Source organism: Limanda limanda, chromosome 23, assembly GCF_963576545.1.
Source record: "Limanda limanda chromosome 23, fLimLim1.1, whole genome shotgun sequence".
Classification (NCBI taxonomy): domain Eukaryota; kingdom Metazoa; phylum Chordata; class Actinopteri; order Pleuronectiformes; family Pleuronectidae; genus Limanda; species Limanda limanda.
The window spans coordinates 6,276,642-6,291,580 of NC_083658.1; the positions used below are offsets into that span (position 1 = coordinate 6,276,642).

At 44.9% G+C, this 14,939-nt stretch overlaps 1 protein-coding gene across 9 annotated transcripts in view; it reads left to right on the plus strand.

Annotated features, from left to right (window-relative positions):
• mbnl2 (muscleblind-like splicing regulator 2) overlaps nt 1-14,939 on the plus strand; it is a 49,828-nt gene that overhangs the window by 8,427 nt on the left and 26,462 nt on the right. For 8 of the 9 annotated variants that reach the window (XM_061067283.1, XM_061067286.1, XM_061067287.1 and 5 more), the window contains exon 2: nt 2,222-3,119. In XM_061067283.1, the coding sequence (XP_060923266.1) occupies nt 2,946-3,119 (174 nt within the window). In that variant the 5' untranslated portion in view covers nt 2,222-2,945. The remainder of the gene's footprint in view (nt 1-2,221; nt 3,120-14,939) is intronic. The other variant, XM_061067284.1, reaches the window with a different exon arrangement.

A 14,939-nucleotide genomic window follows, 5' to 3' on the forward strand; every position in this document is an offset into this window, starting at 1 on the left:
AGGCGACCAGTAGACACACATGCTATGACAGCGCCTGTTTCACTTCTACACATCCATCTCTTTCAGGCTTATTGGTCGGGCTTGGTTGACTGAATGATTGAAGTGATGATAAAAAATTGTGATGGATTCATTTTCTAAGCAGTTTATGGAAGAATTGATTTGGGGCCTAGTTTCGTGTGGCATCTTAGCGCCCGTGTGAGAAAACATGTTTTGGGCAGCGGTAAATCGGCTTGTTGCAGAAACATACAGGAACAGACATGCGCTTGTGTTTCTGTAAGATTGTTATCATACCCTCACCCACATGAGGGTCCTCTTGATCTTCAGTCCTCGCCATTTGTTTGGAATATCTTTCACGTCGAGCAGGGTTTGAGTGTTGCCTGTTGAGTTTTTTTGTGAGCTCTCAGACGACCTCAACCGACCTCTATCCACACTGTGGGCCTATACTCGATGTTGTTAAAGCCTTCACTACCTCCGCGATCTCCACAAAAAACAAAAGTGACAGACTGGGGCCAAGTAATTTCGCAGAGAAGCGGCGCCGTCGTCCCCGTCACGCGTTCTGACAAAGTAGGTTAGCTCCATCGCACACTTCTTGTGGCGTCTAAAAATAAGACGGGATTAATTGTGAAAGGTCAGATCTGACATGATTCCTACCTGACTGTCTCCTCCGCAGCGATTGGCTCTCTCCCCGGGGAGGCTGTGTGAAATTAAATCCTTGCTTTGGAGAGCGGAGCCCGGGAGTCGGTGCGATCGGGTCGAGGAAGCGTCTCATCTCATTTCACGTGATCAGCACGAAAGTGGGACATTATGATTATCTAGACAATGGACAGGATTCATAGGTTTCAATCAGTGGTGCCTCAGGAAAGTTTATTTGTCAGCAAACCACACAAAAAAAAGGCCTAGTCTTGAAGATTTTTGGAGGTAATGTCTTATTCTTAGGCCGCTTTTGAGTTTCTCCCTTAGACAGAACAACAGAGAGAATTAAACTCTCTCCAATTAAAGAGTCCATGTACAACTAATTAGACCAAATTGACGGATGTTGTTTAGGTCAGAGCAAAATTACTGTGCTGGACATAAATCTGACAGAGCCTGAACGCCTTCTCCCCCTTATGTCAACTGTGTAAGTTCCTCTGCCTGAGCTGGGAGTTTGTAAAAAGGATTTCTTCTTCCCTTAACAGTAGCTTCCGTATTCGGAGTACAGGTCTCCACCTTCATTAACACCAAGTGAAGCTTGTCATATGACTTCAGAGGTTGTTCAAGATATTGTTCCCACGGTATTAAACATTTTCTCAGTGTTTTCCATTGATATGTCTAAAGGCTTATCACACTGGTAAAGGAGAAACCTTTGACCCGAGCTGTGGGTTTTTAACAACCTGTCTTCATCTCCTCCCCCAGTCTGGTGTCTTCAAACACCCCCTCCTCCAAAAAAAAATATTTCCAGATGTGCCCAAAAAGGAGCTCCCTGCGCAGTAGCCGGGTATTGGATTTCAGACGCTCGGACGAAAGGTCACTTCCTCAGATTGTTGCTGCGCCAACTGTCCCCTCCTCTCTCCCTAACAACCAGACACAGGGGTCAGTTCACTTCACAGGACAGGACACACATTCCCCCCCTCCCCTGTGAATGTAAATTGACAGGCCACCGTCAATGAGCCGGCGTCTAATGTGGATGGTGGGGGACCAGTGAATATTGCAGGACACTAGGCAGTGTCATAATCGCGTCTGGCACTCGCATATGCATCTGTCTCGGTTCCTCTCTGGCAGCTGGACGCCCGCCCAGAATAGTGCTGCCCTACGCTGTTTTCTATTGGCTGCGCCGTCCCCCGGTGCATGGCTCTACAGGGCGGGTTGCACTCTGGGGCTTTTTTCTCTAGCTCTGCTCTGAGTTGATGCTCTTGTCCGCTGTCTCATAGCACAGAGGCTTTTGCCATTCACAGCTTTGTGTGCAATATGTCCGAGGGCCAGTGGTCACCCCGTGTAATGGGACACAGCTGTGACTGGGGGATTTAAAACTCAAAACGGCTTCTAGATAACCTCACAACTGTCTTGTTTTCTGGTTCATCTCCCCTGTACCCTCTAGAACAAGCAGCGCTCTGGGGTAGGATGCACCCAAATTCAGAGTGACACTCCTACTACCTCCTGCTGATATGTAGCAAGTGGTTCTCTCAGTCTGAAAGTAACGTCAATCTGTTTGTTTCTCTTCTCTCTCTCTGTGTCTCTGTTTCAGATCACTGACGGAAAGTGCCTTGTGAGACAACTTGCCTGCTTCAAGAACCCTGGGTGTTCCTGACGGGCTTCAGATTTCTCCTCCTGCAGTCGAGACAGGATTTAGCTCAGCCCCATTAACACCCCCGGACCCCTTTGGGTTGTCCTTACCTGTCCTACCCACCCGAGGTGAAGAGGAGGAGCTGCTGCGCTGCGGTGCCAAAACTCCGAGCGAGTAGGTACTGAAGGCTTTTAAACAATAGATCGCCACAAACTGTGTGTTGTTCTAAACTGTGCCATCGCACCTCAAAATAGCTCCACTTTTGCTACCTAACATCCACCCTTGCACAGACATCATCAGTCATAGGAAGGACATTTTGGGGACACCGGTACAGCCAGCAGAGATTGTCTCCGAGCATGCCCCCTCTGTCTTGTCAGAGGTCCGCACTTGAGACTTACTGATTGATGAACAATTAGCGGTTTGACTGACAGACTCTACAATAGCGGCGAAGTCCCATGCTCCGCTCGCAGAGACTTTGTCAGTCCATTACCTCCACTGTCCTGTCCACAAGGACACACAACATCCACTGACCTGCAGCACATCATTTATAGCTACATGTTCAAGTAGTTTTTTTAGTTGCTGTTTGTTTTATTTTTTTTTAATTGGAACGCCGAAGCCACCTCCTCCTCCGAGGATAACTCCACTCCCCCCCCCCGGCTCCACCACCACCACCAGCGCCGCTGACATGGCTCTGAACATTGCGTCGATACGGGACACAAAATGGCTGACCCTGGAAGTGTGCCGGCAGTTTCAGAGAGGGACGTGTTCACGCAGCGACGAGGAGTGCAAGTTCGCCCACCCGCCCAAGAGCTGTCAGGTGGAGAATGGGAGGGTGATCGCCTGTTTTGATTCGTTAAAGGTAAGCTTTAAACACACACACACACACCTTTACACGCGGTTTATTTGCTGTCAGGGTTACACTCCCGACATCATCATAACCCCCTTGAATTGTCCGGTGATATAAAACGAATGTGAATAATTGGATTACATCTCTGCAGCACCGATATAGCACCGTATGTAAAATGCTACAGCTATGTGGGTCCTAATGGTTGCCGGGTGTAGGTTATCTCCTCGAATTAACCTGTGTGTGTCAGGTCACTGGGGCTGTGCTGCAGTCTGACCTATGAAGCTGAAGGCCACCGAGGTCTGTTGACATGTGCCATGTCACCATTTGTGTGTGAGTCCTGGTGTGGGTGCATGTGCGTCTGGGTTTTTTTCGTACGGTAAGTTCTTCTTATGTTACCGCCACTTGTCCATCATCTTTACTTGCGGGGGAACATCTGATCGCCCCGGGTCGTTCCAGGGCGTCTATTCCTGGGTTCACGTCAGCTGTCACACACACATGCGACCAAACAGCATCAGCAGCCAGAGCTTGTTTTGTAATGTTGGGTTTCCCACAGACATCACTTCCTAAAAATGTGTTTATTAGGAATTTATTTCAACTTCAGAGCAGAATATCAACATCAAAAGTGTAAAATTGTTATAATTTAATACGCAAGGCCTTGAGTCTATGGTTTTATGTTTCTTTCTGTCATAAAGGAAACTAGTTTAACTGTTAACACGTCTTAACATCACTGTTATGTTGGTATGTTCGAAACACTCGCTCTCACAATTTAGCTTTTTTCATGGCGGTGAAATATGTTAAATTAGTTTAACACTTTTGAAAGCATTCCCAATTACAACAAGGTCACTTCACACTAGTCCCCATATGCTGCAAATGAGACGACTGCATCCAAGAGCGACCTATTATTTTCAAGCCGAGCGCGGAAAAGAAAACAAGAAAAAAGAAAAAAAGGCGACAGTGACAATGATAAATGGCCAAAGAAACTGGAGCAGAACACGGTAACTGTGAGGAGTTTGTCTTTTTTAAGTCTACACTGTAGCTGCTGTGAACATATACAGCAGTGCAGTGTGTTTAAAGTGTATTTCAAGGTTGTAATAAAAGACAGGCTTCATGCACTCTTATTTAATTCTGATGCGGTTTTGTTATATTTAGACCATGAAAGGTTGGGGGTTTGCAGGTGGATGTCGTTGAGTTGTGACCTAGTCTCTACCCACAAGCTTTCCAGACTGTGCAAAATTCCTGTGTAAAAAGTTGCACGTCCTCTATTATTTATTTGTTGCTATAAAAACAAGTTTAGCGTGTAACAGTAGCAGCTTATTGACTTAACTCATGGTTACTGGTTGAGTTGACATTCCTCCCAGCTCCTCCCTAAACGGAACCACAGCAATTATAGTTAATCATTATAGTCATTTTTCAATTTAAAATTCTGATTAGTAGTACAAATGTGACCTCTACCATCACCAGGAAGAACCAGACTTACAGTTAATGTGGTTCATGTTTACTACTTTCATGCTAATTAAATTAGTAGTTAATGTGCTGTTAAATGTTTTGAGATTTGTAGATTTATAATTACAATTTTTTAAATAATTAAATCACGGTCATAGTTTACCAATGTTTTTTATATAGTTTATGTGATTTCTTTGATTCGTTTTTACATAAGAGTATGTTGAGCTCAGAATAAATGATTTTATTCCCTCCATTTAATTGAAATGCAAGAAAAAAATGTTGATTACTTATTTTATAATCACGTTAAATTAAATTAGACATTTATAATACATTGCTTATGGCCCTAGTTTCTTCGTCAAAATCCGTAGTTTACTTGTCACAATATAAATCACACTCGCTCGACTCATATTTGCGGGCATGATGTTTTTATGTTTATGTCAGCGAGAGCACTTATGAAACCCATGAAAGTGGTCATTGCAAAGAGTGGACTCATTGGAAACATGGCACTTACTAAATCACAGTTTGTACAAGTAAAATAGTGTTATCGACCTTTTTTACGACAGGGTGTTGCAACAGGAGTAAACAGTGCAACACTAGCCAGGACTCGATGGAGTAAGGATTTAGATAAATTGATGATATCCCTCTTTCTTCTTCTTCTTCTTCTTCTATATAACAGAACTGCATCCCCCAAAACACAACTACTGGGTTTTGTGCATGTGACCTTAGGACTGCGTACAAAGGTTACTCCTGATAGTGTCTGTTGTCTCCTGTCGCTGTGTAAGTCAGTCGGCTAATTTGTTAAACGCACGGACAGATCTCTATCTGCAGCCTCTCTCTCTCCCTCCCCCCACCCGCAGCCCGGCAACAGAACGGGAATACAGGATTCTCTGTACTTTTTTAAACTCCGACTCGCCTCCTCTCCCTCACAAAGACTCTCCTCGTGACAGCTGAGAGAATGGATGCTTTATTACGCATTAGGAAATGTGTTTCGCTCCGCGGCAGGCCCAGTTCCACCCAATTACGCCTGGATCATCTCCCTGGGTCTCCTCGTCTGAAGAGGCTGTCATGCCAGGGGTGTGTGTGCTGCCAGGCGTGACCCGGGTTCTTTGGGTAAACATGGGAAAGGCATGGCATGGCATGAATCTCTGTTATTGCACTCGTCAGGCAAACACACCAGATCAGTCGTAAATTAACCTCCTGTTTTCATACTGAGCTGGACGACAGGGGGTTCTTATTGAACTCATTTAGCTAAATCTCTATTTTGCAGACTGTGAAACCAAGCTTTATTTTGAACGCATGCAACCAAGTGGAACCAGATGATCGGTTGGATTTTTGGCCAATGATTAACCAAGTGTTTGTTTCAGTTGAGATTATGTAAATAAGAGGTGTCCCTGACTGGCCAACTCTTGGCACTCATCTTCTGCAACACGGCCTTTAAAAGGTGTTATTAGTTTTAAACACAATGCAGCAGGTCGACTCAGGTGAGGCTACGGCCGTCGTCGCTTGTGGCAACAGACGAGAGATAAGAGGCCCGTATATTTTTGGGTATAAATTACATTTGAGATCGTAATTCAGTTATTGGCCCTGCGTGTGCATCCATCCTTACTGATGAGGCCAGGAGAAGCACCCAAGGCCTTTCAGATTCCTGATAAGGATAAGGGATGGGTGTAGTGGGTTGGCAAACGGCCAAACAGTCACTTACACAAGTTGCATTCAACAAATGAGTGGATAACAACTGGAATACTGGGTTTTTGCTTTGCAACGGACGATCATTCCCTGTCTGGTCTACTGTCTCGATCTCAAAGCCCGCAGCATCCAGAGCGGCTCTTAGCATTTCCATAGTCATGTCTAGGAGGTTATTTTTCGCCGTCCTGCTCGACTCTGACGCCTTTAGAAATAGTGTCTCTGTGCCACATTTGTCATCGCTCAAAATAGGACGAGCTGCTTCATGTGCGTCCAGATAAAGCTATAGTCCCATTTGGCTGTTGGTAAACATGAGGTAGCTTTGCGTGTATTTTCATGGAGAGGTGTTTTATTTCTTGAATTATGAAAAACCAAATGTGAGCAGGCAGATTTGGCGACTGCATTACATGGCATTTAAAAGTCTGGCTGCAGATTGTATAATTGTTTAAACTGTGGCGTTATTGATAATTTGATAGATCATGTGAAGATAGAGTTAATCATAGATAATCAATACAGGCAGCCCTCAGTCTCCAGCAGTGACACAGATAACGTTTTAAATGTCTTACATCCACCATGACATAGCTATGGCGGAGATGTGATGAGGAGGGGGCTGTAGGAAATTAGCGAGAATACCTACGGTAATGGGCTAACTGCAATCACGCTGGTCATGTGATGATGTCACACTGGCCATGCCTCCGACAGAGGCCTTTTGTTAACACATCTCTCCTCTCCTGCTTCTTGCTCGAGCTGGCTGGGTTATATTTCATCCCCCTCCTGCGAGAGCCGCCTCGTGTCCAGAGCGTTTGTCTCAATTTATGTTCTTGACTGTTTGTCAGCGCAGAATATGACATAACAAGTGTAGGCTGTGAGCAGAAAACACTAAGAGAGAGGCAGCTCATGAGGAGATTGACATCTAAATTGCTGTTTTACTACACTGCAGAAACATGGTCTCACATGGTAGCGTTTTTTAATCGGGTGACCACCAAAGCTACTTTCAGGTGTTTGGTGTGGTTTCTCATGTATGTCAATGATTCTGCGCAGACCACCCCCCCTTTAGTTGAGGTAAGAACATCTTAATCCGGACCCTGCTTCACGAGAGCGTCCGTTTTTGGGGTCGTGGGACGTCTGACACCGGTAAATAAAGACGCGAGGGAACAGGGAAAGAAGGGAAGGTGGTAATATTTGATGAACGGGAGGAGGAGGAGTGATTCAGCCAGAAGGAGTTAAGAAATAAAGGTGTGACAGGTCTAGCCAAGCAGGGAGTCGGAGGAACTTTTAAACTATTTGTAAACTAATTGCCAAAGACTGTGTTTGGTGGGGAAGTGTCTGTGACCTTGAGTTAATCTGTTGCTCGGCAGCCACCAGTCCCGACAGACACCACACATTCAAATTCCAATAGACAGATATGGAAATGGCTTTTTTTATATTTAGAGATTCCTCTAATTTGATTGTAACTTTCTCCCTCTTGGATACTTTTGCATTTGCATGTTTTTGCCTCTCTAGGAAGCCTCAGCGAACGTGAACTCTATGCCCATGGCCTCTGCCACCCCCCCACTCCACCCTTGTTTTAAAAGATGGGCTCGGCTGCATTCCTCGGCGTAATCCTCGCGAACTGGGCCACACCCTGGGCAGAGCAAGCGTGGAGGGGAATGTATGCGGCGCAGCAGGAGCTGGTGTTTCCCCCAGGGTCATTCACACAGACACAATGAGGCACTGACTTGAGCTTAGCGTTCGGGCCGCAGTGGATGAAGCATGCTTTGATAACCCCCCCAGGAGACCCCCACCGTGTCCATTCCTTAAACAGGCCTCTGCGTACACAGACAAACGCACACACTCCCTCGTTCTCCTCCCACTGCAAAGGGGGGAGAGAACGATCCGTGTGATTTCTCCCCCTGCAGCAAACATCCCCAAACTAACTGATCTGAAAATAGGTCCGAGCACAGGAACAGAGAAGAGAAGGAGGAAGTTAGATCAGCTCCCTGTTTGAGTGTCATGACCGAGGCATGGTTAGTCATTCACTGGAAATGTTTCATATCAATAAAAGAAAAGCCCAGAACCTCTTTTCAGCGAATAGACCAGCCTGTTTTGCACTTGTAGAAAGTTGAAATAAACTGCACATAGTTCTTATATCTTCTTTTTTATTAGCTTTAACACTTTGACTGGTCCTGTGTTGTCATATCAGGATTGTGGTCGAAGCACAGTTGAAGATATCGTCGTTTTCCAACGGCCTCTTCATTCTCTGTCTGCCTGCGCCGGGGCATTTGCATGTTACTGTTGTCATTTTGTTTAAATTCAAATTGATTGCACTTACAGGGTTTATTGATGTCACTGCGGACTGCCCTGTGCTGCAAAAGTTTATACCGCGGGGTTGGAGTTTTAATTGGGCCACTGCTCTGACCCACATCTGTGTCGGTGTGTGTGTGTGTGAGTTGTGTAGTGTGAAGGCAGGATTGGGTCTAATATCAAGCGACAATGCTCCAGGCATCGGAAAGAGGAGAATGTTAAATTTACCTTTATTGACCCAAAAAATGAGGCATGAATTTCAGAGAATATATAGAATTACATCACTGCTGATGATATTAATAATATCAAGTCAAAACATGGGTTTAGTTAAATTAGACAAGTTAGTTTTATGCTGGAGTTAAAGGAGGTATCCTGATGGAAAATGGGATTCGTTGCAGTGGTGCTGGATTAGCAGGGTAATGCCATCCGGACCATTGACTGTATATAAGAAGAACAATGCGTCTCCACTTCCTGTAACTGTCCAGAAATTAAGCCAAAATAGTCGGGATACAAACGCTGACATCTTGTGCATTTGGAGCTAGAGTCTGTTTCAGTATTGTTTCCAGCACAATCCTTTTTGTATGAGTAAGTTCCCCTCATCACATTGTATGGTCATGAATATGTCATTTCATTATCTTACATCCTGTGCAAAATGTGTTTACAATGTGTGGTTGCGCCTTGGGATTTCCTCTATCTGCCTGTGGAGAGTTGTTGTTTGCATGATAGTGTTCAAATGGATAAAAAATAAAAACTATAATAGGTAGATCATCCGTTCTTTTTGCAGCAGAAAACCAAGGCCTCTTATTACCTTTAAGCGCTTTCTAATTCAGTACTTTTACCATTATGGTTTATTAACTTGTATTGACCTTTTAGCTTAGATTGTACATAGTTTATTGATACGAAGCATTTGAAGATATTCCCAAAATACCAATGTTGGCCCTGACGTACCATTGCCGAGATTTTTGCCATAGAGTTCAATGGGTTAATAGAAAACTACATTTCTTTCATGTCAGAATAGAACAGTGTTCGTCATGACGGAGGGACGGAGCAATGAAAAATCGGCCCATCTGCTGCACTGTGTCTCACCTGGTCTCAATCTACCCACTAGGTCTGAGTCATCCTTTTCCTCCATCTCGCTCTGCTCTGCTGCCCACAGCGCTGATAAAGTACAGGATTCACTGCATCCCCCCCCCCCCCCTCTATCTGTAAAAAGAACAAAAAAAATAATCAGTTCTGCAAAATCAATGGCATCCTAACATTTGGGGGATTTCAAAGCCAGCTGGACCCGGACCCTCTTTCCTGCTGCAGCAGCCTCTGCTGTCGGGAGCGTCTCTGCGATGGAGCTGAAGGCAGATCTATGGCGGCTCGCTGGGCGCCTGACCTTTAGTATTGGTCTCATTAATTATTGATATGCAGTTTCATCATCACTCATCAGAGACAGACTGAGGTTGTTCTGCTCTGATTTCTTCTGAGAGTAGCATTTATCTGTTTGTTTGCTGAAAGCCACCGTACATTTAAGAAAGTGCGTTCCTTGTATTCCCAGTACACAAGCATGTGGCCTTTGCAGTGGCCCTGTATTAAACACAGAAATTGATGGTTGCTCGGGAAATGTTTTGACTGCACCCCCCAGGCTTCCTTTTATTCTCCTCTGATTATAAAATGGACAAACTTGCAAAGACACATAGCCCCAGTTGCTCCACATTTCCCATCTGACCACCCCCAGCTCACACACACACACAAAGGCACAAGCGCACACACACCTAGGGAGCTACAAACAGTTAGATAGACAGGCCCAGCTGTCTCCCAGGGGCCAGCCTTTATAATGAGACAGAGATCTTCTTAATTGGCTTCATCTAATGAGGCAACAGAAATGCAATCTTTAGGGGCCTTACACCAGAATGGGTTCCCTTCACTTGTTTTTTGCCGAGGTGACTATTGGTCTGTGTCAAACAGGCTGTTGTGAACCAGGCCTAGCATGACATCCCGATCCCATGTGGGAATGTGTCAGAGCAGAAAACGTCTGAGACTGTGCTCCTTATCTTACACCCGGCGCGAAGTGTCATTGCTACTTTTCAGGCCAGCGCTGTTGTCATTTAACCGTCTGGTTGTTGTGCAAGTTGTACAAACAGCAAATGTACCCATCTTAAGGCCCATGGGTGTGCAGGTCTTATGCCGCCTCCACACTGATGCAAATATTTGATGACGATTTTCACCGATGCTTTACAAAGTGCAGTTTATCAAACACGTCGCTCGCTGTGTACAACAAAAACAATAACGGCTTTACGCTGGCTTCTCTTTGTTTGGTTCACAGCTTCTACCTCGCCCCAACAGTTTTCTTCTCTGGTATTAAAATGACAAAACACACCCATTCTTGATTTAGAGACAATTTCAAATCATTGTGAATCATGTGATTGACACAGTGATTGACACGCCCTAAACGCACGTGGACCATGTGCTTAGATCTCTCAGCATCCGAATGATAACTATTTCTTTCTCCTCGGAGTGTTCTGTCTCGTTTCCCATTCAGTTTTGACGAGCTGCAGTGATGGACTGCCCTGAAGAAGTGGAACCTGCCATGATTTCTCATAAAACGCTCCCCATGCTGCACCACAGAAAGCGATGAGCTGAGAGGAGAGCAACATCTCAAAACACACATCACTTAGGAGCTGCTGATTTCTTCCAGTGCACTAACTTTAAATTCTGATCTACACCCTCGCCACACACATAAGGAAGAAAAACTCATTTTAACTCATTAGATTATGGATCGAATCGCTGGTGAGATAATGTAGGCGTGTGCTTCTGTCTTGTCTAAAATGTCTGGTTAACCGAAACAATATTGCTGTTTCATTCATTGCCATGAGGTTATAGCAGGGAATTTATTCCACTCTTACCGCCCTCAAAAACATCAGGCCTAATAGGCCGGAGTGTCGCTCCTCCAAATTGGAGTAATTTGATAGAACTTGGCGGGATGAAAGTCTCGGAGTCGGAGTAAAAGGCTCTTGTATTAGTGAATGAAAGGCTTGCAGCTGTCTAGTTAGAGGGAAGCTGGGTACTGGAGTAAATGTTTTCATACCAACACACCCTCCGCTAATTCCTACTCTGGTTCTTAAGTGATGCTCTATCGGTGCCTCTTCTGTTTGGCTGTTGAATTCCCACAACAACAATAAGACTTCATGTCTATTAGGAAAAGGATGTCGGATAGTCGGTGTCTCTGTTCACCGGAAATAACCATGTTGTACTCACAGAGTTTTATTCTGAGATCAGGGAACATCGTGACACCGAAACCGATGGTGTTTTCCTGAAAAATTAGGTCTGGGCATTTTTGTTGAGTTTCCCTTTCTCATGTGAGGAATGCAGTTGGGTATTTTCTGTGTCAGACGCATTCACAAGAAAAAGGAAAGTGTCAGGGACAGTCCGGCGAGGCAGGTGGTACCAGGGTAGAGCATGCAGGAGGAAGCACATGACCTATTAAATCTGCTGTGGAAATCACCTGTTTTTGTTTTTGCAGCACATCAACACTGGCGTCGGCCAAATGCCCTCAGAACTAATTTGAATTCTTGACGACGTCTTTATATGTACGACACCTCTTTTCCACCCTGAGATGTTCGAAATGTCATCAACACGCCCACTTGCTCTTTGCGAATTTTCAGGAAACATGTCCAGACTTCAATGCATGTCGGACGGCAGCTTGAGAGTAAAAATACAAGCTGGCAAAGCTGCAGGAGCCTGCATGGCACTGTGGACTATTCTGGTGCAGATAGTTTTATAATACCCCCGTCCAGGCTCGAGGTATTATTTATGTCACACCTTCCCCCCTTTCCCCAACCACACAGGGTGGCCATACCATAAAGGTCAAGTTTAGGTCATGACTGCATATCTCTGACATTGTGTGTGTGTGTGTTTGGGTCGACTGAGAGGGTGCCATGCAAAGTTCAGGGACAAAAGTGAGATGACCAATTTCACACCCAGCAGATGTCTGCACCAGTGACCCACAGAGACAGGTGGGGGACACTAATTGACAGCGTGCACCCTCACAGAGAAGGGAGAACCCATGGCGGGTGAGGGAACGAGGAGATCAGGGAGGATGGGAGAAGTGGTACCAGTATAAATTGGCACCGCATTTAGCCGTTGCAAGCCATTGAAAGGATCAGTTGCAGGAAGAGCGTCAGGTTTAAAGATTGGATGGTCTTGGATACAAGACACAAGACATTTCCAATTTGAACATTTAACCTCTTTTTAACTCACTGGCTCCACAGAACCAAGTCTCACCTCAGAGAAAACAGGAAAAGGAACAGGGTGATGACACGACTGAACAGTGTGTCAATATGTTTACCTGCATCAGGCGATTTAAAGATAAAACCAACCCTGCAGCTCAAAGGCTGCTTCAGTCACTGTGCCATAGTTTATTGATCTCGTCTCTTCGACCAAAGGGCACTTACTACTTTAACCAAGCATAAGCGCTCTCTCCACCTCATGAGGATTGTTTTCATCATCTCCGTGTGGGCGAAGAGCCTCTCCGGCCCACAGGAGGAAGCATCCTCAGGGACCTCATCACCATAACCAGCAAACGTGTCCATCCAGAAGAATCTTCCCCTTATTTCCCTTTGGTTGCACTAGTGCAGTCAGTGCCCTTTCTAAACATGCCAGATTTGGGCTGTTTGGTTGGCTTGTGGTTATGCTGGTTGCTGGATGTAAGAACGTATACGCCCGAGTCAGTTACTGCAGATATTTTCCAGAGATTCTCCTACCAGCCTCGCTATTATTGACTATAATACAAATACCATACACGTCTGCAGACTAAGACGAGGATGATTGGATTCGAGAGCTTATGGCGATAAGGGCCGACACATGGTGTTGATGTGCTGTAAACAAAGAAACACGTGATTTCCTCAGCACAATTTATACTTAACGTTCTTAATTTTCGCTTTGGATAAATTATTAGATGGATTGAATCGATTAAATTGTTTTTTACAATATGTGTTTTTCTAGTTTTTTAGCTCTTGTTTCCTTTCCATTAATACGATATTGCTGCTACATATTTTAGTTTGATAACTTTGAACCGATGCATGACTCCTTTCTCTCACTACTTACACAGGGGTATGAATATCTGCGCGGCCTTTTCGAGACAATGATGAAAGATACGCGATAAGATGCCGAACTGTAAATTCTGACTTTGAGTAACCGTGCTCCAGATTCGCTGTCGTTTTAATTATAAACCTGTACCTCTCAACTTTTTCCTTTTTTTCATATTGTCAGCAACCAAAGCTTTAATCTCCAAACTGGAGAGTAAGCAGCCATACAACATTTCTGCCCTTATCTGCTGAGTGTGTTAGAAAGAGGCTTTGATGAATAGATCTGCCCGCTCCCTTCCATCTCATTATCCGCCTTTATCTGTTTTATGGATTTACACAACTCCTCAACACGCTCTGACACGCGGTCAATAGTGTCAGTGGTGGAAAGAAGACGTAGGCTAGCCTTTTTTGTTTTTTACCTCTCCTGCATTGTTTGTTGAACGTCTCTCCTCAGCATTTGTCGTGGACCAGTTATTTTTGGAGCAGCCTTGATCGCTAGAGAGCGATTGAAAACGAGTTAGCAAATGTAAAATTAGGAAATTTAAATAAGGCCCAGTGGCTTCCTGCTGTTTCCTCTTGGGGCTTTGACACAGTTCCACTCAAACTAGGGCATCAACATCATCTAACCCTATTCAATAAAGTCTTCCCTCTGTTCAAAGCTAGTCGAAGCTGGTGATGATATAGGACTGCTGTCATACCAGTGTAAAGCTGACAAGATCCGTCTTCTCAGCGCAGGGAAGTGACAGCCTGTCACAAGCTGGCTAATGCCTCATATGACTCACCTATCAACAGACTGAGAGCTGGCATTGTCAAAGCTGAGCCTTTCTTCTGGGTGTGTATTTGTAGAAGTGTGGGAACATGAGACAGGGCCTCACTTGAATGCACTGTATGTGGCATGAGTATTTAAGTTGCACCTTTCAGTATGCCACTATCCCTCTATGTGTGTGTGTGTGTGTACAGATTAGACGAGCTCTGGAGGGTGGGTTTCATGTCTCAGCAGGTCACAGATGATCAGATTAACTGAAGCTGGGCTGGATTAGCAGCAGGGACCTGGGCGCTGCAGGTGCCGCCGCAGCCGGACTTTGGCCATCACCTCTCCGATACAAAAAAACATCCACAGCAATAAAAAACATGCACAGTCCAGTGTGGGTCGTTATCAAAGCCATCACATAAACGCTGATGACCTTAAGTGGCGGCTGGTACGTTTTTAAATTGCCTTTTTTTTTCCTCTGCACAAACCGCATGAAAGCTCCATTGTCAAAATCTGTCAACTGCTGTGACAGATGAACAAAACGTTTTATCATAACCTGCACAAAGCATTCATCACAGCTCTGGAAAAAACTATTTTCGA